This window comes from Pezoporus occidentalis, unplaced genomic scaffold (genome assembly GCF_034315485.1).
Source record: "Pezoporus occidentalis ecotype Australia unplaced genomic scaffold, CSIRO_AGI_Poc_V1 ctg224, whole genome shotgun sequence".
In the NCBI taxonomy this organism is placed as follows: domain Eukaryota; kingdom Metazoa; phylum Chordata; class Aves; order Psittaciformes; family Psittacidae; genus Pezoporus; species Pezoporus occidentalis.
The window spans coordinates 830662-856032 of NW_026914117.1; the positions used below are offsets into that span (position 1 = coordinate 830662).

General features: G+C 38.1%; 1 protein-coding gene across 2 annotated transcripts in view; it reads right to left on the minus strand.

Annotated features, from left to right (window-relative positions):
* Nucleotides 1–25371, minus strand: part of ARSJ (arylsulfatase family member J) — a 43840-nt gene that overhangs the window by 14131 nt on the left and 4338 nt on the right. Inside the window, exon 1 of one of the 2 annotated variants that reach the window (XM_062620884.1) lies at nt 12995–13338. The exons of the other annotated variant lie outside the window; for it this stretch is intronic. Coding sequence (XP_062476868.1) covers nt 12995–13056 — 62 coding nt within the window. The 5' untranslated portion in view covers nt 13057–13338. Of the gene's footprint in view, nt 1–12994; nt 13339–25371 lie in introns of those variants that run through there. 2 annotated transcript variants of the gene reach the window in all.

Below are 25371 nucleotides of genomic sequence, written 5' to 3' on the forward strand. Positions count from 1 at the left end.
GTCTGCTGATAAAAAACATTGGCATGATGCAAAGGAGCCTCACCATAATGCTAAAACCACTTTGTAACTGGATTTATTAAAATACAGCACGTAGAGGCATCTACTTATTTGAAATTATCTGCTTATTTACAATGATTACCAGCAGTTATGTATGAATTTTGTCACATATTGCTGGCTACTGAACTAGATCCTCTTTCCTCACTAAATTCTGACTGTTGATAGCACTACTGAATTTTCTTTTCTACTTCCCAATTCATTTGAAATATACCATATTAAAATCCATTTTTTAGAACTTACCACAACATGCAAATCCATTTTTGATCAATGGCTGGTGTTGAAGGCATGGTGTGCAGTTCCCAAAGAAGTTATGGATTAAGATAATGAACTATTTTATCAATCTGTGTCCCAGACAAAAGGTTCCTGATTGACAACATGGGGAAATAAAACATCTCTGTTTATTCAGAGGGGAGATTTAACAAGGAAATGAGATGCTTTTGCTGCCGTGGACGTAGATGTAGGTGTGCTTTTGTAGCAAAGGAAGGAGTAGGGAGCAGTGTTTCAGGGCTGTCAGTCATTTATGACAATTTTTAACTAACACGTCAGAGGTATTACATACTGTACAATATGGCATAAAAAAGAAAGTAAAACATCTGTAGTCAGAGCATGATGCTTTTCTTCCTTTAGGGATTTTCAAATTTCTGTGAAGCAATAAAAGTATGAAGACAATTTGAACTCCTTTCCCACATATCCTTAAACGTAGTGGCCATCAGTTTCTCTCTTAAAAGCTTCATATGTTGGAACTCAAAAGTAACAACAGTTCAGCAGGTACTGTGCCCAGGTCACTGCAACCTGTCCCTTTTAAGAGGAGCAAATAGCAAAACCCCCCACAGCTGCCTCTGATCATGGTGAGCCAGGAGCTTGGTACTTCATAGGGCTCTTTTCTCCTGGAGAACTCAATGGATTCTCTGCACCCAGTTCAAATTAGGCAAAGGCTAGGAAAAGTGTAAGGCTGCTATGTGGAGCAGGAATGCAGTGAATCAGAAAGCTCTCTTTTTTGGTGACTAAAAGCAGCCCACACATTCGATAGTTGCAAGATACCAGGGTAGGAAGCACTACGAAGCCCCCTCCCACCATTTTGCCGCATTTTCCCCTTTCCTTCAGTCCCTGATACGATGGAAAAGAACAAACTAGAGTTAATAAGGGATGGAGGTTATTAGCATGTCTGTTTCCAGGCCTTCATGCGACTGAATAATGAAGTGATTTGGATAAATGCTTCTTTATTTCCCTCCTAAATCTGGCTTAGCCAAACAAGTAATGTTATCTTGGATGTCATTGCTGCACCCTCTAATCCTCAAGGTAATTTCTCATTTACACTGCTCCTCAGTCACATCCTGCTTTGCCGTTTGCATTGCAGAAGTGTTCAAAACAGAAACTAGGGCCACAGTATAATAGCCCTGGGGATGGAATGGAAACAGCTGCCTAATGATTGTTAGTCCAACTAAAATCTAGAACTGATCTCTCTTACATATATAGCAATTATGTCTAAAACGAGACAAAGCATGTAGAAAATACCAGCTATAAAATGTTAATATATAATGAAACTGTGCCTTATTTAAGATGTTAGTAGGTGATTCTGATCCCAGACAAATTACCACAGAATGACTCATGTAATGGAGTGAGTTGCATAAGCATAAGGGAGGTGTAAATTCAACCCACACAAAGTTTTGGCATTCAATATCTTAAACAATTAAATCCTAAGTACATCCATGTAATCTATGTAGTGATGCCATCAACACTGTACACTTGCCTTCTGTAGGGCTTCCCCCCCTCCCCTTACCCGAAAGGGTGTTTAACAGAGTGGTATTAGCATCATATACCCTGTAGTAAGTGATTTAAAGGCATATGCCTCTTGCAAATGTAGGTCACACACACTGAGGCAGGAGGTATACTATTCTATATGTATTATAATCTCTACTATGCTATGAAAGAACTTCAAGGCAAAGAGTGACTTGGAAGAGGTGGATGGGGTTATCAGCCTGATTCAGACATCAAAACTAAGGGAGAAGTTTTCACTGAGTTCACAGGGCCCTTGTTCAGACCTCTTGCTTTGGTACTTTGGACCTATCTGCCCTTTCCATACTCTGTAAGGCACCCAGATGGGTCACTACCAGCCTGACACTTGATAGTAACCATTCCGATCTACAGTCAATCCAAGAGCTGCTCATATATTCATATTTCTCTTGTTCAGCTGTATGCTGTTCTTTTTCTGGAGTTCACTACATCCCATCCCTGCACATTATACAAAAAGAATAAGCATAAATTATGGTGTTGTGTTACTAATTGGTTGCATATATTGTCATAGCCCATAAATTACCACAACTAAGAGCTGAAAGACAAAATCAACATAACACTGGAAATTAAAAACAATTAAGAAAACCTGAAATAATTTAAATTGTGATCATTTATACTGTGAGGCATTTACTTTTTCAAAGGTTTATTTTGGAGCCATAAGAAATAAACATTAGTTGCTAAGGAGAAAGGGAAACACATTCAGCATTTCTCAAAATGGTTTTGTTTGATTAAATAGCTATAGAGCTCTGACTCAGGAAGATCGCTTTGTAACAAAAGACCTTCCACTCCTGCTTCAACTCTTTGGAGGTAAAAGAGCTTTCATGACTGGGGTAGATTTAAACAACTGCCTGTTCTTGAACTGATGATTCAGTGTACTTCCAGTCTTTGCAGCATCACAAGAATTTTACAAACTGGTCTATGAATGTTTTTATAGCTAAAGACACAAATAGGTGCCTAATGGGATTCTTAAAGACCTCCCTAGATCTCCATGAAATCAATACAAGTTACAGCAATTAAAAAAAAAACACCCCAAAACACTGATTCCAAATCTGCATTATTAAGCTTCTTTTAAAAACATCTGGTCCTTCAAGACCTTTCTGTAACCCTTTCACTCCAGCCAAGGCAACTGAAGTTGTTAAGGTGGGTGGAAACTTCTGAATACTGGTATGTTCATGGGGACATCTAAAATGACATCTAGGACTCTTAGAGTAGCATGGCAGCTTTTTTATTAAGAGAAAATATGTTCGCTGTCTAAAACACTTATTTTGATAAAGGAGATCAGTAAATTGTTCTCCATTTTGACTTGTAATCTTATTACCCCAGTAGAACTGTATCTCGTTGTCGTGGTTTAAACCCAGTAATTAAAAGTGCATACTACTCTGTTTTCTCAGAGGTTGCAAATCAAAATTACCATCTCCACAGCAAAGCAACTCCTACACGTTTCTCTTTGACCTTTGTGGAGCTAGGCACTTGGTGAAAAAGTTGACAGGAAGACCGCAAGCCATCACTCCTTTTCAAGTGCTATTAACTATGTGGAACAGTGCTCAATCCATGGCAAATGACGTGTGGCTCCCAAATCACTTGTGTTCTTTCACGGTTGTGAAATTATGGATTTCAGTGGTTAATAATCCTGGCAATAATGTCAAAATTAACAAAAGTGCATTAATGCCAAAGAAGCGAAGAATCATCCCTGAGAGTCTGTTATTGTTATTTTGAACATTCATCTCTATATGGGGAGAGGAATATGGGGATTGTGGAGATTGTGAAGGGAAAAGAGGGGAGGAGAAAAAAGAAGAATCAGGCACGCTTCATATGTGTCATGAATAAGAAGACAAAGTATTTCTTTCCTCCTCAGGAGCAAAAGAGTTAAAGGAGGAGAAGATCAGCACAACTGAAGGCACGCACAGTAATTTGCTGACATTGTATAGTATTGCCTGTATTACAACTGTACAATATCACACAGAGCTGATGAGTTGTGACAATATCACAGAGCTATCTTCAGTTGGGAGAATGTGAAGATGTTAATAAAACCGCTAAATATCAGAACATCACATCTGTTCAGTTTTGTTTGTAGAGGCTTTCCCATTGACTAAGCAGATCTGCCTTCCCTGTGTAGCTCTGCTGGGTCACATAGGAGGGAAGCAGCCCAAACAAAGCTATAAACCCTTCAGGGAGCCTGTCAGCTAACTCAGTAAAAAATTCTTATCTACTTTTTCCTATTAGTTCTAACAATATATAATGTACACAGCTTTGCAGTCTCAAAGCATCCCACAAAACAGATAAATCAACATCCCTATTTGAAATACAGGCACTCCAAGATAGGGAAAAATGAAACATCTCACAGAAATAACCCAGCACTAAAGACATAACTGTAGAAAGAGCCCTGGTCATCCAAGGTCAGCGTGGGGCTCCACAATGGCATAAGAAAAGTCCACAATTAGGTTCAGTGCCCCAGAAATGGAAAACATGAAAACTCCTAAACAGGCAGCCTCACTCAAGGGAAGGTTAGAAAAGCAAGAACATAGTTGGATGCATGACACTAACTGATTGTCTTGACCATTTTCATTTAATGTACAGAATTCATCTACATTCACCAAACCTGAAACTCCTTGTAGTGCATTTCCTTACGTACAACTGGAGCTTAGTAAGTCATTGCCAACAGCAAATACTGTCTGAGAGCAATGGGCTTATCAAGGATCTATTAACCAGGTTTCTCACAAGAGTGGATGCACACTATAAAACACATTTTCAACTTGTTCTCCAAATGTGCCCCTGCAAGTTAACCATGCTGCCTAAATGCACCAGTTCTTCACCAACTGACTCAGTTGACTTGTTCAATATTCAGCACATCATGTATTTTGAATTCTGGTAATCTGGCTCCATGACTGTAAAATTCCTCAGCAGTTCATCTGATGCCAAGCTTTTAATGAGTAGTGCTCTATAAATTGCAGGACCCACTTCTTCACTTTTATTTGTTTTAAAATCACGCATCTGCTTTTCAAAACCAGGTTTATACATGTGTGTTCAAAATCAAAATGCAAGAGGGGTTGCCAAGAAATGCAACCTAAAAACCTGGGTTAAACATGCATTTTGGCTCTGATTTGGGAAAACGAAGCTTCTTCTATCTTTCTGATATAATTTATTTAACCGAGAGGTGAGCCGTAGTGATGGTCATTTGGGGAAACTGCAGCAATCTCTCCTGATAAGAATGGTCAATGGCTGCTCCAAATTAGGAAGAAAAGAGACAGAGAAAGAAAGAGATAGGGAAGGGCAAGAGAAAGAGAAGATCAATCCACAGAAACCACATTAGAATTAAAGTAGAAAATAGTTGCTTCATTAAGGCTGGATCCAGATATTAACATTCCCCAAAACTTTAAATGAAGCCTTACATTACTTTTTGTGCACTTTCTTTCACTACTTTAAGTACATAATATTTTAGACATAAAGCCAGTTTCAGGTATTGTTTTAAGTGCAGTATTTTAAAAAACAGATAGCTACGTATCTAAAATCCAAAGAAATTTGAAACGCATCTAATCTAGAGGAGACGGTATGTAATAAAAATGTAAAGGACACTATGAGATAGCTAACAGAAAACAGAATTACTTCTCAGGCTTTCACTGCCTGAAAATTAAGATATTTTTTCTTCTTTGTGGGGCTGGGGGAGGTTTTTGGGTGGTTATTTTTTTAGTTTAAACCATCCAATAAATTTTGTGATGTTACTTCCCTCCTGCCTCTTTTCCATTTGAAGACTGAATTAAGCAGGAAAAAAAAAAATCTTGTGGCAAACTAGTTTTGTGCATTTGGTCACAAGGAGCATAGCTTGGAAATGATGCATCAGTCTAGGAACAACAGAATAGCAGAGAAGAGAATTATTATACTTGGAAATGGCATAAACGCTGGGTCAGCTGCAGAGAAACCATGGCTGGACACACTTTCCCTTGATATATGTAAGTTAGGTTCAGCTGTGGGATATGAAAGTAAGTTTTCTCCTGGTTCTTCAGTTCTCCGGTATGTTACACAAGCTCCCTTTCCCCTTTATTTTCATAACAGTACATAAATATTTTATGAACTGGGTTTCTCTGACCCACTGACTGATTCATTTGTCTCTTTGAAATTGTATCTCATATGCTATGAGAAATTCATCACCCTTGTCAAAAAAAAAAAAAAACAAACCCCAAAAAACCCCACAACAGTAATCCTGTTTGTTGCCTATGCTACACGTCAACTCAAAGCATAATAATTTTCCACTTAATGTTAATATCAAGGTTGCATGGAGACAATTGTATTCTGATATTAGAAGCAGTAAAGCTCAAAGAGCTTTTAATTAATTCTTTAATACCTTAAGTTAGCCACTCCCAAAGATACAAATAAAAGAGTAATGAGGGAAGAATATATTCTCTTTCAGTGTGGATTAATGTAAATCCTCATTTCTACCAGAAAAATGAAAATATGTGTCTACATATCTTATTGCATATCTGGTATTACAGGTGACAGTGAAACACAGGATATTCTAATGCTATTCTAGGCTAACATTCAGGGCTTCATACAGTGCACAAGGTTTTGCAGTATTATGGAAAAATGAATATCTAATGCAAGGCATTTTATACAGGACATCGGAGTATCCCGGTTCAACACAGCTAAATAGATCTGCATTAATGAAACTTTCTAGATTCTTCCAAACTTTTCCAGTTTAGAAAAAGTGGGTTTATTTTTTTTTTCCCCTCCACTTTTTCCCATCTGCCTTCATTCTCATTCCTGTGGAATAGAAGGAAAACCTTATGCTTGAAATTACAATCAATAGCAATTCTGGAATCTAAGCTAGTATGATTGGTTTGACAAGAAATAACTGATTTTCTTCTGAGATTACCAGCATTCCCTGTACAAGATCTGAAATTGCTGTTCCAACTGTTCCTCAATCTAACTCAAAATTAAGCATGATTTAAAACATTTGCTTATGAACTAACCTTTTTATTTTATTTGTTCCAGAAAAATCTCTCATCACTACTTCTTCTGAGCCTAAAAATATCCTTTGCATCAGCTACATTTAAGGAATTTATGTGCTGGAATAAAAGACTTACTGTGTCACTGAGACGAAACTAATATAAGCCTCACAGATTCACTTTCAGGAAGTTCTGATACTGCCTTCTGTGCCGGTGTACAGGGTTTTCCCCTGCATGAATGTCACTGCTTTGCCCAAGTTCAACTACTTAGCTCCCTGCAAGGTTTCAGGAATTAAGTGCATCCTCTACAGGTTTCCCGTATCTCAGTGTATCAGTACACAGTCAGGCTGGATAGTCAGGTTGCTATATTTTTCCACTGCATGTTAGACTTGTCCAGCACACCAAAATCACTTTTGGAAAGTCAGGAGTAATTAAATCTGGCCATTTTTCTGGTGAAATAATATTTCCATTAAAAAAAAAAGGCATTAGAAAAATCCAGTTAAAGCCCAACTTCCTTCAAGTGAAAACCATACTACCAAAAGTTTAAACTGGAAATGTCTTAGAAGTGACAGACATGTAAGCCTTTCTCATTAGCACTGTGGCTTGAGATCTGAAAAAGCTCACACTTCTATCAGTTGCTCTTTTTACTATGTTCCCTGAACAGAGTCTCAAGCTACATGGCAGGAGAGAACACTGACTACTGCCCTAAAGACACAGCCTCTGAGGCCAAGAACAGTCCAGCAGTTTTAATGGTGCAATGGACTGATTTTTCTGACAGCCACAGGGTTATCACTTACAAGGGATATCAGACAGACAGGGTCAAGTTCCTGCATTCAGCTTCCTGATTCTGATCACAGTCTCAAAACCAGTTTTTTTAGTGTTAGAAGTTAAGAGTTCATTATGTCTTCTGAAAAAAAAACACCCAAACCAAAAAATCCAAACCACAAAAGCGCACCACCACCTGAAACTCTTGTTTTTCTCTTTGTCTTGTGTATCACTACAAGGTGGAACACTTTTCAAATCACAGGAGTTTCTCAAAAAAGAGAAAAATTCCTCTAGCTCTACTATGACAGAGACAGAAATTGCAAAACAGTAGCTTGATTGAGGAAGGCACAACTCAGACATTTACACATCCTCTAGTATAGCTGCAGATATTCTGGTGATAAGAAACAAAATCCTGCAGCTGACCAAGTAAGAAGCACTGTATTTTGCTCATTTACCTGGTTTTCTTCTGCTTTTCTAGCTGAAAAAAAAAAAAATTTTCTTTTTTGCTATCACCTCTTGGGATAGGAAAAATTTCAAAGAAAATTCTCTTTCCTCAAATCTGCAGTTTCCAAGGTGTGTTACTGAAACAGAAAACATAAAACAATCTCAATGTTACAAATTTCAAGTACGTGACTATTATGGAGCTCTTAATTAGACTATAAATGGAAAAGACAGATTTACAGTGGCTTGCTGAACAAGTGGAATCATGCAGAGCATACTACGCCTTTTAATAAAACCCTAAAATGCAAATACATTACTTCATGCTTTTACCAGACAGAATGGTTTCTCCCACTTGCTCCTTCAGGAATGTGCTTACAAAATTCCACTTCTCAACTCCTACTTCAAAATTCCTCCCAATTATGGCCATGTTTTCAGCTCTTGCTTAAAAAACATTTAATGGCCTTTTATTACCTGCAGATCGTTTATTTTCTAGAAAAGAATCCAAAAGAATTAAACACTACCCCTACACATTGCTGTTTCCATGCTAAAGTAAACTGTCATCTAAAGAAGCAAAGTATGGTGGCAGGAAAGGTGGAATCTCCCTCCTGATCTGTCTGAAACTTCCCTTGAGATGTAGGACAAAGTACATAGGACTCTCGACTCTTTAATAAATAGTGGCATACTCTTGAGATCTCATTCTGCCTACCCTCTCTGAGAAGTTGCCTACCCCAGAGAAAATTTGCCCGGTGCTAGCAGAAACCTAGTTTCTGTGATAGTTTAAGACCCCCCGCTGTGGTCCAAGTTGGCAAAGCCAAAATTACATTCCCTTTTTCTCCCCCCAGCACCTGGGCAGTAACCTCTGACTTTGGAAAGGGGACATGTCTGAGCAAGGCAAAAGTATGTTATACCACATCGCTAAGCTGAAATGAATTTGCCCATCACGGCTCTTCATTTTATCAAACCAGAATAATAATTCAGTCCTCCTCCTCTGTCAGCGTTGTGATGCCAGCCTTGTTAATGTCTCTAAAGCTGTCTGAAATCCTTTGAGAGGAGCAGCTATGGAGGTACAAAGCTGTAAGACTGAAATAGCTGTGGTTTCCATGGTTCAGTGACTTTCTCAGACTTCAGTGATGACAATTATAGGGGCTGGACTTCTTGTCCTTTGTTCCCCTGAAAATAGCTTTCAAAAATTGTAGTATAAGTCCAGAGTGGGAGGGTAGGTTACAACAAGGGGGAAGTCAAAGAGGGGGAAGTCAGGCTCATCTATCTTATTTCTTACCTGCATTATCATGCACCTACACAAATTAAGACGTGGTTTCTTTCTTTCCTCACCTCCTTAAAGAATGAATTATGAGGTGCAAATTTAGAAGCAAGTGGCATCAGCAAACACACATGGCCTGTGAATGTTTGTTTCTTAAAGACTGACTGTGCTGTAAATAGGTTAAATTATCTGTTTCAGGGAAGAGAAGCAACCTGTTCTCTCCCTATCATGTTTCCTTCATGCTGAGTTCCAGTTGTACCACACAAACTCAGAACATTCAGTTTTACCACACCCCCAGTGAGATGGGAGAGAAAACAGGAGGGCACATACAGTTATGCTGCATTCAGGTGTTTGCGTATTTTGTGCATTCAGGTTTGTGTGTGCTTTTCTCTGGGTTTTGTGAATTACCTGTCTTCAGCTGCCTACCACTTGCTTAAATGGGTTGTGTTTAGTTAGATTTAACTAATTTAAGGAAATCCACATTGTTATTTCTAAACAGTATATCAAATTATAGCTTTAAGGGAATAATATTTTATATTTAACAAAATAATTATATTTTAATAAGTTGTATCTTTTTCATTAACCATGGCAAACCTCTGTGTGTGCATTAAATAAAATGTTGTGAACAGCTGCTGGCTCTTAAATTTAGGTTCATCTAGCTAACAAAACAAAGATATATTCATGTAAAAATATACTAAGGGAAAAATGATGCTTCTGAAATGTACATCAAGAGTGCGGTCATGAACAATTCAGAAAATTAGTAAATCATCTACCTGGGACTTCATCTCTGGAGACAGATGAAGTTGTATCTCTTGCTAAGGTCATTTGCCTTCTTTGTTTTCTGCACATACCAGACGAGAGATGGACTTGACCTTATCAGCAGAGCACACTGCATCTCTGTCTCTTGAGCAGCTCTCAGGCTGTCCTGAATGCCTGAAGAGTCACAATGAGCCTAGAAAATGTAAATGCAAACAACCCATATGGTTGTGTATCCCCTTTTTTCTCCTTCTTTCTGCAGGCATAGAGAAGACACTGCCATGACAGGAGGCAGCATGGGCTGAGCACATTGTGTTCCTAGTCACTGACCGAGCATCACTTGCTCGACAGAATGGGAATGCAGAGGAAAAGAAGCACACATTCCCACAAGTTACATACATTGACTCAGTGTGACCAATACACCCAGCACTGGGGTGAAGATGACACATTGTCACTGCTTGTCTTTGCCAGAAAGAATAAAATGAAAAGCACAGAATAAATTTACAATTACACTTTTGAACCACAAGAACCATTACAGGAAGTCTTTGTAGATACTGATTTATATTTACAGTAAACTTTTCTAGCATTCATTTCCAAGTAATCTCTTTCCTTTGCTAAGGTTTCCTAAATCAAATGACTGAAACTTATGATATGAAGGCTGCAGTGCTTGGGCTATTTGCATAAAGTATCTTAGTACACATTTAAAGGATGTCAAGTTAAATTTATGCTCCATGCCTAGTTCCTTTAGAACCAGGACTCGAGTGTTTTCCAATATGAAGTCCCTAAATAGTCAGCCTTAGACCTCTGCAAACCTGGAGTATTTCCCTTCATGTTGATGCAATTGATGTTACTAATTGGGAAGGGCAGCAGATTTTGATGCATTGGAGTTTTTTGGGCCAGACAAATGGACTGCAATTAAAACATGGTTGTTAAACCCTGAACTGCTGAAAGATTTATTTGAAAATAAAACTGTTTATGCAGGAAAATATATGTAGTTTGGATCAGTGTACTATAGACAGAGTTTCTGTACAGCAGATAAGCCTTACAGCAGTTGATAAGCCTAAAGCAGACAGTGGAAGGGAAATATTTTTATTCCATTGCTGCCTGGCCAGTGTTGTACCAGCACCAACTGTTTCAGACACTTCTGCAGTGTGACAATATTTGCAAGTGTTTCCTTCCAAAATCTGCAGAATTTAATTCCAAGTAAGCAGGACTGTTTTGACACAACTTACCAAGTGCTACCAAACAGAGCAGATTCAGACCACACTTGTTCCATTTGCTAAATTCAAAGTTTCCCATGTGGAAGCCAAGGGAATTAGGCTATACAAAAGTAGGGGTTTTGTACATAACTTTTTCTTTAAAGCCAGCTACTATGGCCATGTACATCTATTGCCAGCAGATTGAAAGTTTAATTGAGACAGTAAATTTATTTTCCATAGAAGAATGGCGGTAGAGAAAATGAAAACCTTTTTACGTCTCCTTTGCTAACCTTTTTCTAGATACCAAAACTTTACTTGGCATTCTGTATTCCATTATTTTCCCTTTTAAATTCAACACAAGGCGGTTATTTTAGAAACTACTTCGAATTATATACATGATCATTTGGCATAAATAATTTTAAAACTAAAACTCTTCTGCCATAAGTTTCATTTGGATGATGATTTCTAATACAGTAGTATTGACATACATTTATTTTACAGGCTGTTCTACCAGGACTACAGGGAAATAATAGTGTTTTGGTTTTTTTTTTTTAGGAGTAATGTATTTTTGAGCATAGAAGTTTTTCTTCTAGGAAGCCTTTCTAAAAGGCTAGGTACTTCTTCAGCACTTATTATTTTGAATAGTGAAGGTTTAAAATCTTCAGCATTCTTCTGAAAATTATGAGTCACACTGAATCTGACTAAATTATAGTACTGTGCAACCTGGCCAGCTCGCAAGGTTGTTTTATCAATGCTAAAGGAAAAAAGACAACAAAACCTACTGATATACAGAGAACAGGAATCCTTGCTGAGCAACAGATCTTGCCCTCTGCTGTAATGCTAGCTTAAATGAAGAAACTGACAATTCCAATCTTCTGTGATATAATCCTGATGGTTTCAGTCTAGTAAGGGATTAGTTTTCCTACCTTCTTCGTCACAATCCATGCTCTTTGGAGATGAAGAGCAGAAATTCTTATGTACAATTAAGAGCATGCATGTTTTATTCCTGAAGCCAAAATCCAATACATTGACAATAAGTGCTAAATTCCATTTTGCTGGACATGATTCAAAAGAAAATAAAGGTCATATTTCTAATAAAACGTGGTATTAACTACAGGAGAGGAAACATCTGGAGCATGCCTGATGGTCATTTCCAATCTTTAAAAACTAATGAGGCCCCAACAGTTAATTTTGTAGAAAATGCCCCTGCTGTTAAATCCCATGTGTCTGCTTCAAAAGACCTGAAAGCTTCAAAGTCTTCTAAGAAAATGCCTTCATGTGTCAATGACCAAAGACCAATTCATGAAATTGGTCTTTCCTCAACAGAGAAACAAAGTAATGAGAATACTGAAGAGTACAAGCGTACAACTTGTACTGTTGAATACAGGAGCTGTACCTGCATATTAGCTTTCTGGCCCTGCACATAACATGATCACCTTGACTTGCAACACAGACAATTTTTTTGGTGAAGAAATCTACTCAAGTAACTTTATCTTGAAGGGCCATGGGCCACAGGGCTCAGTCCCACCTATGGAGAAGTTACAGCCTGTGAAAGGCTCATTGTTGCTTGCTCACTATCAGAAGTATACAACTGAGATGCAAACCACAACAGCCTGGTTCCCTGGCTTGTACCAACTTTTTTCTGCCAGCTTCAGCACAACAACTGGGCTACAGAGAAGGTTCTGTCTACTCATTTGGGTACTTGTTCACCTCATTTCTTCAGAGAAGAACAAACCAAATTAAGATTGAACAATCAACCTATTCATATCTTCATTTAATACCTGCAGGTGACATCCAGTAATGCTCTAGCATAACAGGATCCATTGACAGTGGCATGGTTCATTCAACACTGTAATGCCAAACTCCAAGATAATTAGCTTATTTGATGAACCAGAAACACAGAGAAGGGAGAGTAGAAATACCTCAAAACCAAAACAAAACACCTGTAAAAGCCCAAGGCTCAAAAAGACATAATGAAATGCCCACATGATTTCCTTAACTAATCCTGAAAATGTACTTGGCAAATTCAGTTTCAAGTTCTAAGATAAAGAATTTGCAATAAATATATTCAAGCTACAGGCTTTTTATTCTTAAAGTACATCTGTGAGGAATAAATAACAGCAGTTGTATTAATTACATTTATAGCTATTATTTTCATATGTGTTATGAATACATTTTTAAGGAGAAATTTATACACAGTGTATTTGCTCACCTGTGTAGACTATGAATTTGCACTAGTAGAACTGCTGCATTGCCTTTTGAAGAGGAGAATTGAAATTCAAAAGGAACTTGAAATTAGAAGAATAGCCTGAACTAAACAGAAGGCAATTCACTTACAACAGCTGCAAAATGCTGCCTTTAGGCAGGAGTTATCAACTGCACAAACTTTTTTTCTTGCAGAAAAGATCTGCGGCTTACTGATAACCAAACCTGGAGATGAGGCAGTAGTGACTTGATGTTGGGAAAAAAAACACCATCCTCTTATTGGGATGTATAAAAGTGATTGGCTAAGTACAATATAAGACATCCTGTTTAAATTAAGGCAAGAAAACAGCTGACAAGGGTTTTCCAGCTCTGTCAGAGGAAAAGGAAATGCATTCACCTCTTATCCAAACATTCAGACCACAGAGGGAGTATACCTCAAACTTGGCTGCTATCTTACTATGGCTTGGGATGACCTAAAGCACACTTTGACCTGCACTGCCCCAGAACTTGGGTGTCGTAACAGGAACAAACCTGTAAGGATCATCATCCTGGTTTAATCTGCAGATTGCAATTTAACGGGTAAAAATAGTACAAGATCTGTTGTTCTTGTGATATTCCCTACACATCAGCTGTGGAAAGAGAGTCACACGCTCTCTGATACACAGATGCTTTGACCAGATTTTCTGCTGAGGTAAATTCATGCCAGCAAAGAAGTTGATGAACTTCATTCCAGTTACTCAACAGTGAAAATATTTTAGGAACTTTGGAATTTAAAACACCAAGGCAGTACTGGTCGAACTTCAGCTGGAACATTGTGTCTAGTTCTGGGTGTCACTTTTAATAAGAAATATGCCCCAAAATACAAGTCCTCTGGACTCCTTATTTATTTCGACTAAGAGTCATCAGAGGTATACAAACCAACATCCATGTGGAAAGATGGAAAGAACTGATTTTACTCAGGTTATGGAAGGGAAGAGCAGAAACATTATAATAGACTTCAGATGTATGGGAGATTTACCCCCTTTTTGTAGCAAAGTAAGTTCTTCACTTGGGAATTGCCAAGTGATCAGATCATAGGAGGAAACTGCATAAAGAAAGATGGAAGTTAGACAATTTAAAAGCTATATAACTGAAATTATCGCTAAGACTGCCTGGGGAAAGTGTAGAATTTTTTTTTTTAAAGGCTTTTAGGAAGAAGTTATTCCCACATATTTTAATAATGGAATTTCCTGAAGGAGGATGGACTACACAATTTACTAAAATATCTTAAATCCCTGTTTTCTAGAGGTATCTGTATAGATACAAAGCAGCAACTGCTAGTTTGATCGCTCCATTCCTAGCTGGCTAGAAGCAAGCCAGGCTCAGTTCAAGAGCTGTAAAGAAACCACCAAGAGAGCACTAGCCATGCCTAAGCCAGCCAGTCCAGCTAAGATTCTCTTATACACATCCGACTTCGCTGAGCAGCAAAAGCAACCATCTCCATGGAGAACAGCTGAGAGAAACCATCCTGAGGAGCAGTGTTTAATTTGTTCCTTCAGCATTAAGACAGCAAGTTTCTCCCTGCTACTGGAATGCTGGCAGTGTCTGCAGGAGCTGGGTCCAGCCGTGGTGAACAGGGGCTGAACCCAGGATGCTGCAGCTGTAAAAGGAACATCTGCTTTAAGGAAAACACCTTGTTCTCCTCTATCAGATTGCAAACCAAAGTGTAACATTTTCCTACGCTGCTAAGACAAGCAGAGAACTAAGTTCTAGGACTGCTAGTATAGATTAGTTTGAATAAAGAAGAGCAAACTCAAGAGGTGAATAATCTTGCCTATTTACCATATCACATCACAACATGTCATATCTAACTAGAAACCCCTGAACTGCTTCCAAGTGCCTTAGGTTTGTTTTCTTTTTCAAACTTTCTTAGGAGTAGCACAACCTTTGCAAAGTTCCTTGTTCTCCCTGTTAGTATAATCTCTTCCAGTTTTAAAATGGTATGCTGATAGATTTTTACAGGGTAAAAATCAAATATTTATTAGAAAATTGTCTTTGACAGAAGGCTTTTAAACTGTTTTAAAACACTTTCAGACTGTGCAAGGAGTATCTATGATACTCCTTAAAGCGTATTTACTACTGTGATCAACTGCAATCAATCCAGCCTTAATCCTGACAAGGCAAGTATAAATATTCTTTGCTTACAGATACAAAAGTTATCTGCATGCATGCCAGTAACTGATTAACATGAACATAAATTTAGACTGTATCTAAAAGATACATCAAATTTTGCACTTTAGCCAAAAATACCTGAAGAATTAGAGAGATCTAAAAAACAGGGTGACATGATTCTTTCCTGTGGGGAAGACTTGGTTTGGCTCCCCCTTAGCTTAGCGCCAGAGGCAGGACAAGAGGGAAAATGAAGAAAATGGATTAAGTCTGGGCAGCTGAACTGATTTGCCTTGGAAGCAGACAGAAGATGCCAAAAGGACAACCTGGCGGGTGGGTAGCCAGGAAAGCCTGAAAGATGTCTGGGAGGCTGCAAAGCTTTAAAACTGATTCTGGAACAACCTGAAAGGCTTGAATGTTTCCGGGGTGGGGGGGATAGTATAAAAATCGTCAAAGGGGCATCCTGAAGGATGTGAGGGAATCCTTCACATTCCCTGACAGAGAACCACTATTAACTATGGACATAATAATTTCCTGTGCTTTTCTGCTAGAAGGACAGGAGATTGCAGAAGGAACTGAAAACTGGGTCATGTTAACAAATTATTAAATTTCAGAAACTCCCTGCTCCGAACCTCTAACAGCAATGTCATAAGAAGGTTCACTTACACAGATGTGCAAATTGAAGCTTGGGCAAGATACACTGCCTGCCTGAGGCCATAAAGGCAATCCAAGAGGAGATTTAAAGTAGGACAGATGTGATAATCCTTGTAGTATGCTCTAGCTACTACCCACTTCACCCCAGCCCCAGTAAATAAACCTGCTATTATCCTTCTTGAAAGAACTTTATCCAACAGTACTCTGCTAGATACGGCTCTTTATTTGTTATTTATTTCTCTAGCTGTCAGGAAGCATGCATGGTAAGGCTCACAGAATTTTATGCAGCACATTTTACAGGGAGAGCAGTCATATAATTTAAGCACGTAACTAAGCTGTTACCTCCTCAGAGATGTCCATTGATCTCCACTGACTATATATGTATATGGCTATACAGGGACCCATCTTTGGTGCTTTCATTTGCATTTAAGTTAAATGCCAGGAGTAGGGTATGTGTAGTGGTCTTGATTACACCCTAAGGGGTAAACTTGTACATGAAAGCTGCTTTTCATGCTACCAGCCATATTATTTTCAACAACAACTGTTTTTGTTACACAAAGCTTTGCATTATGAATACCAAAATTAATATTTGGAATCAACAGCTGAATTCAAAAACATTCAAAATGTTTGGGGTTTTTCTTCATTCGTATGTTCCATATAATCATTAAATCAATGATTCTAACAATGGAACTTAATTTACAGTTACTGTCAGCCTAACTGCATTCACTGTTAGAAAAAAATGCCTCTTCTTGTAAAAGCATCCCTATGCCTATGCTACTGTCCTGGGTTCAGCTCTAACAGTCATTTTTTTCCTTCTTAGTAGCTGGTGCAGTGCTGTGTTTTTGACTTTAGTCTGCGAACAATACTGATAACACGCAGATGATTTTAGTTGTTGCTAAGTAATGCTTACTCCGATCAAGGACTTTTCAGTCTCTCATGCTCTGCCATGTGCCTGGTGCACAGGAAGCAGGAGGAAGCAGAGACAGGACACTAACCCAAACTAACCAAAGGAGTATTCCATACCACAGCACACCATGCCCAGTATATAAACTGGGGGCAGCTACCCGGAAGGCCCAGATCGCCGCTCAGGTCAGGCTGGCTACTGGTCAATGGGTGGTGAGTGATTGTATTGTATATCACGTGTGTTTATTGGTTTGGTTGTTTTTTTTTTCCTTTCCCCTTTTAGTTTCATATTTTCTCCCCCTGTTATTTCCTTTATCATTATTAGTAGTTTTGTGTTATACCTTAGTTACTGGACTGTTCTTATCTCAACCCGCAGGATTTACATTCTTTCGATTCTCCTCCCCATCCCCCCCCCCCCCCCCCCCCCCCCCCCCCCCCCCCGTTGAGTAAATGGCTTCATGGTGCTAAGTTATCAGCTGCATTTAAACCACGACTGCTACTCTCATCTTATTTTCTAAAACCTAAGAGAAACAGAAACCAGGAAACAGCTTTCTCCTAGTTAACTGGGAAGAAAGAGGGATTGTTTACTGTTTTTCCTCTTGTGTGATGGGTGCCTTCACCCTACAGGCAGGGTTTCCAAATACAGGTACTTGGGCAAATGATCTTTGTCATTTGACTGACTGCTTACATGTTGTTTTTTGATCCTGTATGTACTTCTGACCCTAAATACATTTATTATGAAGATCAGTAATTTTCTAAGGAGCAGAAACACCCCCCTAACCTCCTCCCTCAAATCCCAACTATGACATGAAATCATTTCACACAAAACGTATTACTCTAGTTTTGTTTTTAACTGTCTCAGGCTGTGACTTGATTATTTAAAAAAACAAACAACAAACAAAGCAAAAGAGCCCACAAACTATTTTTTGAAAAAAGAAAAAAAAAAAATTGCCATACTTAAGCTGACTCACCACAGTTAATTGCAGAAAAACATGTTTTTGTTACTGAATGAACAGGTACGACTCAGTGACATAGAGGAAGCATGCTGAATAATAAAGTGTCATCTTGACATGACAGGTTTTCATTTTCAAAAGCACTATAAGGACTTGCACAAAAAAAAGCTATGTCTATACAAACCAAACCCTTAAATCAGATTACTGGTAAAGATCCTGCCCAGTTAACAAATGCAGCGTAGGAGATAACAGCTAGAGTTTAGACTACTGAACTCCTTGAAGTGCCCTTCATGGTGACATTCAGAAGTAGCAGGCAGAGTGTCAAAAGGACACTGAAGAAAGACACTTGGCTTCTAGTAGCAACACAGAGAAGAGCCTGGAGGTTAGTATAGAAGACTTTAACATACTACTTGAGCTACATTTCCTCAGTGGAAAACAGCCAACATTTTACATGGCAGAAATATAACGTAATACATAGAAAGCTCTGAGCTAAGGCAAGCAGAAGCGTTTCTACTGAAAATGTCTGTGAAAATATCAGACTTCTCCAAATGGAAGCTAAAAACCTGCTGCTCCACTCTGATCTGCAATATGCTTAACCCTGGCTAGATCCATTCTGCAAAGCCTCATCACAACCCGGTAAAGCAGCCCCAAAATTTCAAATTGATACAAGGAACATGAAACCAGAACCTGGTAACAATGGAAACTCAATCCATAAACCATGGATAGGGTCAGGTGTCAAAACATACAAAGCATTCAAATCAACAGAGAACCTTAAAACACTGAGAGATGCTACATGCCTTCACCCTACAAGGAGGGTTTCCAAACACATGTACCCAGGCAGATGATCTTTGTCATTTGACTGACTGCTTACATTTTTTTTTAATCCTCTATCTACTTCTGATCATAACCTCCTCCTCCAGACCCCTGTTCCAAGGGGATGGATGGATGTTCCATGGGGATGGATGGATGGATGGATGGATGGATGGATGGATGGATGGATGGAACCTCTATCCCAGTGCTGTGGTCCAGCTGTACCATGCAGTGGCCCTGGCTCCTGGAAGAGGTGTGTGGCTCCAGCTCAAGAATGACTCTCACTCCCACATGACTACTAAAGGTTATAAAATGAAATCTGCGCCAGAATAAGGCTCTAACAGGGCTGCAACAATGTATTTACATTGTATTACCTAAGCTCTTAATCACCACCTAAGACTGCATCACTTACAGTATCTATGCCTAGTATTACCAAGATGGCCAAATACTCCTCAGTTTATCAGAGACTCATTCTTTATAAGTTTAAATGAAGCCTTAAAGGTTTTGCAATGTAAAAGGATCAAATTGTATAGTTACAAAATTAAGAACTAAGGCATTGTTATCCTTCCGCACTGTATACAGGATCAAATTCTCACCTTCCCATTAAAATGAATTCAATATTGTAACAACAGCAACAATGAAGACAACAGAAATATATCTCACAAATTGTATAAACACTTCAGTGAAGAACATACCTGATACATGTAAGTCTGTCTTTACTAATGTAGGTACTTCCTGCACAGATGTGGTAAAGTTCAGAATCTGAGGTACAATGCTAAGTTTAGTGTTGTTATATTCTTACCAGTGTGTTGTGTTCTTAAAGAAACAAGACTTTAACAGGGATGCAATAACGACAACTCGAGAGCGAGTGGTCAGGTAAAAGGGCCATAAACCAAGCAGGCACACTCCAAATACTTTATTTTTTGCCTAGAGAACTTCTGCAAGGGGAGAAACAACACAGAAGTAAGTTGCTCCTTCCTCCCATCCACCAGGAATTTTATTGTGACAAATTAGATCCATAAAATAGTTTAAGTTGGAAGCAACCTATCAATGTCTCTAAGCAGCCTGACCTAGTCTTGATGCAAGCAGTGCCCAGCCTTTCTTCCTTTCTCTGTGCACCTCTGAAAGAACCTCCTGCCTTCTCTTTCCCCGCACTGAGGTAGCTGAAGACAGGGATGAGATTCCTCTCAGACTTGCTTTCTGCACAGTAGGAAACCCAGCTCTCAAAGCCTTACCTTGTACATAAGGCGGTGAGAAAACTAAAGAAAAGCATCCTGCATGTCAGTAAGTCCTAGAAGCATATTGCAAATGAGAGTAGATTTGAAAAGATAATAGTAAAATAAGTACAAAAGTTAAATATTCTGTTTTAAGAGAAATCAGCGAACATACTAGAATAACTTTCCCTAAAGTCTCTTGAAAATACGACATGGAACAGTTAAGGAAGGAGCTGCCATTATGCTATGGACATTAACAAATTCGCTGAACTCATTTCATCAGTTGGCACAGAAGAAAAAAAAAGCAAACAAAAACAAAACAAACAAAACCCAAACAAACACAACCCCCCACTATTTTTAAGAGATTAATGGAAATAGGAAAAAGTTCACAAAACAGTTTTCGTAAGTTCACTAAACTGGACAACCTGGTAAAGCTAGGGAATTGCCTAACAAACAACAGTCTAGATTCCAATTTCTTGAATACTTTGCAGTATTTTCTTATTTCCAGGAGGAAACAAACAATAAAAGAGAGTTTATAAAGTCACTGCATCCCTACTGTGTAATTTAAGTTGTCAGGACACCCAATTAGACAACCTCCAGAGGTCTCCTCAAACCCAGTTTTCTGACTCTTTGAACTGTAATACACGACAAACTAAGTACATAAAATGTGATTATAAGTATTGCTTTGACAAAGTTTATTAAATTCAGAGAGCTACAATCTGTGAGTTAACAGTATACTGGAGTGTATTCAGCCTAAAGATACTGCATTGCTTCTCCCTACCTGAAGACTAATTTTCACTGCATTGCACCCTACCAGTTTACATTACAGAAAAAAGCTGACGTCACCAGCCACATCTACTAGCTCTCAAGTAAGAAAATTAATAAATTGGGCAGCTATTATAAAAAGACTACTTATTGATGCATAGAAAGCAAACACATCCCATGCAGGATCACTCTCACATGCACAATCTTCATTTACCTCTTACATTTATATTAATCTAATGAATTAAGGCTGGTGAAATTACCCCATTTATTCTTAAGCATACATTCTAAATCTAAGGAAACTTTCTTCAGGATAGAAAGTCTGCCTACAAATCAGTACAAAACAAGGAAAGAAACCCCCCCAGAAAAACAAAACAAACCAAACAAAAAAAAAAACCCAACAAACAAAAAAACCAACAGGGGAATAGAAAACCTCAAAGGTTGACAGCTAAGAAACAACAAACAAGTGCTAGCTCCTCAAGCTGCAAGAAACTACTAGTCTGGAGTAGAACATGAAAAAAGCAGCATGAAGCATCATGCGCTGAAGAACCAATTGCTCAAATGTGTCAAACTTGACAACCATTGACTTGGTATCTATTAATAAACATTAACATTTTAGGGTTTTAGTGGAAATCAACAAATCATAAACTTTCCATAAAAATCAATTCACACCAATCACAACATAAGGAAAAAAAATTAACTCCCCACAAAGTGAAATAAAATAGTTCATAAACCTGGCAAATCTTTCTACAAAATGTATTTAAAAGAAAACATGAATTTAATTTGCCCAGATTTTAAGTCCCTTCTAACTTGAACATCTTGGTCTAAATCCTTTAACGTGAAAGTAAACCCCACCTCTTTACTACACAGTTTTGTTTCCAGCCACCCATCTGACATCCTCATCTCAATTGATTTACAGGGCCTCATGGAGAAAGAGGAAGTGAAATCAAGATTTGTTATAATAGGAGTCCACCACTTCCACTCATTCAAGTTATTGCTGCAGGCAGCAACATGCATCATCAATTACAAAGCAAACATACCAGGAACAATGCTGAATGAGCAAAATCCCTTAATTATTTAAAGCCTAACTTTCCCATGGAATATAATTTCTCTTTTCCAGTTCGAAAAAAGGCAAACCAAAGGTTTAAAATTTATAACTTAAACTCTTCAGAGTACTGATCATTTACAAGCACAGATACTGTAAATTTATTTCCAACTGTGTTTCTTTAATTTACTGCACTTTTTATAAATTTGACAATGAAAAAGAGAGTTAATGTACTTCCACTATCCCATTAGTTATATATGTCAGATAACACTATGTTTGTCTTATAGGCAGCAGACCTAAATATCAAACAGTACTCTTAAAAGTTACCAAGAAGTGATATAAGAAGAAGTTATCAGAACCTGTAGTACACTTTCCTATTTCCTCCATGTTATTTTTATTTAATCTTTATTGTCTGCATGAAGTTCTGTTTCCAACTTTGTCCTCCAAATGCTCCTTTGCATAGTGCATTAGCAATTACGGTGATATGAACAGATTTCTTGTATCTTGAGCCCATAGAGCAGTTCAGTACCTGGATCTAATTTTCTGCAGAACAAACACAGGAGAGCCGAGAGGCAGAAGTAAACAAGAAAATTAAGTCCTTACATTTAATTATTGATTCATTCTCTGTGTATGCTGCATACATATATGTATGTATTCATGGACAATGTCATCCTAAGTGAAAGACGTAACAAGAACATGGAAAAAGATACCTCAACATCTTTTGCAGCAATGCCACAAATTGTCCTGAAAGAAGTCAGCATAAAAAAGTAATTACATATCGCAAGAGTTATGAAGGCCTACAAAACAAAATCTTGGGAGTTTTCAGAGAAAATGAGGATACGGAAAACAGGAATTTCTAGGAGAAAACTGAAGTCAAGCTTCCACAGACTCTTTTCTTTCAGAATGAACACTGAAATAATTTCTAGCATTGAAAAATGTTTTACAAACATACTGCTTCAGAATGCCTTCTGTAGTTAATACATACTTCAAATGAGCCACAGATGAACCTCAGCTGGAAGAATAGCCATCCAGTTCAACCCTTTTCCCCAAGACAGATTCAACTACATTATGTCATTCCTGACATATTTGTCTTATCTGTTCTTAATGACTGGCAATGAAGAAACACAGCAACTTCCCAAAGGCAGCTATTCCAGAGTTTCACAACCTTTAGCATTTGAAAGTTTTCCCTGTTCTCTAATCTGAAGTTTTTTCGTTGCCCAAGAAAGCTACTCATTCTTGCACCATCAATCATGACACTGAAAACACATTATGTCCTTTCTCTTTTCACAGCTCTTAAAATACTGAGGACTCATCAGGTTCCTCCTCATTTTTCTCTTCTGGAGACTAAACTACTCAGTTTCTTCTTATTGTTTCTCCACGGTTATCCTTCTAAGATATCTGATCATCCTTATCTGGACACTATCGTCCTCTCTGAGAGCGATGCCCAAGTTTGGGCACAAGTGCTCCAGCCGTAGAGCAGAAGAGCTCCTTCGCGTATCTACTAGGCTGCTGTATTTATACAAACTGGTTTGATGTTTGCCTTCTTTGTAACTGCATGACATTGTTGACTTTATATTCCATGCATGATTCACTACAATTACAGCCACTTCTCTACAGAAATGCTAAGTAGTTGTTCACCATCCTCTGGCTTCTAAAGTTATTTCTGCTTCAGCATAGATCTGCTATCTATCACAGCTGACTTTAATTCTGCCTCTTTTACAGGTTATTTTTTTAATTTGTCAAGATTTTCATTATCACTATAGTCCCTTAATGCTGGCAGTTCCTCCTATCTTAGTGGCATATTTAGTCAGAACATCTTATTTAATCATTCAGGTTCTTAACGGAAACACTGATCAAAATTAAACTCCAGACCAATGACTGCCAAGTCTCTTTACTTCAGTGTAGATGAGACCCCCTCTCGATACTTAAGGCTGATTTTATCCAGTCCTTCATATTTGGTGAACTACAGAATAGGGAATGTAAATAATGGAGTGCTACATACATTCCCCAGTATTCCCACCAGACCTCTGAGACCCTTCATTCCAACTCCGAGCACAGAAGTGAGCTTCTGAGTCACACACCATTGTACTGGTTCCTTCTCAGAGCAACCAAACTGCTGAGACTGCAGCTGGGACCATTATGCACCCAGGAGGCAGGGAAAGCAAAGGCTTACAAGTCTGAAACCCCCAAATACAGTGCTTTTGTTTGACTACAAGTTAGCTACACTGCTTTCAATTCAGAGTACTTTAAACTCTATTCTATTTCCGTTTGCCAAAATAACTCTTAGTGTGCTAAGACATCATAATTTTTAAAGGTGAACTGTGTATTGATATACAGTGATGCCTACAAGAGAATACATGCTAACCAGCTATATGCATTTATATGTGTAATACTTATATAATTAGGCAACAGATGTAATTATTTATATTAAAATAACACTTTGATTATGCGTACTGATTATACAATCTATTTTTGTTTGCTTTGGAGGAGCAAATTCTCAAATTTCATTTTATGCCAGTGAAAACAGTATTTACTTCCCCGAGCCTTCAACATTTCTCTCCATCCTCCATCTCCATATTCTATTCATCATGCGAATCTCAATCTTAGGATTAGTGTAGGATTCCATGATTCATAACTGTTCACTGTAAAAGAGAGTTGAGGTTCCTTAGTGATCTGTCACCCTATCTATGCATTGGTTTCTACAAACAGAGAGATAGATCCCTACTCCTGCATAGGTCAGGAACCTTCCTGTGGCCCAAAAAGGTTCCAGGGCACATCAAGGTCCTAAGGTTACAAGTCTGATGGTCAGCAGAAAACTGGAAGCCTAGCAGAGGAAATAGGTGTCCACTGCCTGCTTCCACACCAAAAACATTTATGCCATATTATGTCTACATTCCTTTTAATCAGTGAATCTTATTTCTCAAATTCCTTTCCTAAATTAAGTATTACTCCAACAAATATAACTCCATTGCGTAATACCCTCCATGCAATTGGGTCAGCTACCTCAACAGATATTCACCTAAGCTTATAGTCTTTTTGTCTCACCAGCTCATAATAATTCTCTTGGCCACAATCTTTCTTTAAAAACTTTGGGAAACTGTCCCCACACTGACTGTTCTTCAATAATTCTTCATTAAATTCTTAAAAAAAAAAAAAGATGACTCTTAATGATAATACAAGTTAGCAATCTATCTAAATAATCAACACCACACACGAACATAAGTCAATCTTCTACTCTCTACCTCACCTAAATCCACTGATAGGTGCAAGCTGAGCACCCTTGTATGTTCTTAACCCATTTCCTAGTTGGGAGAATTTGAAGACCTTAAGTCTGAGCCACTATTTTTTTATGTTCTTCTATATAAATTATAATAACATAAAAAACAGAAATGTGTTTATTTTCAATTTCTTTCATGGATGAATTAAAAAGCAGCCTTTTAGTTTAGATGTGTTCTGTACCACAT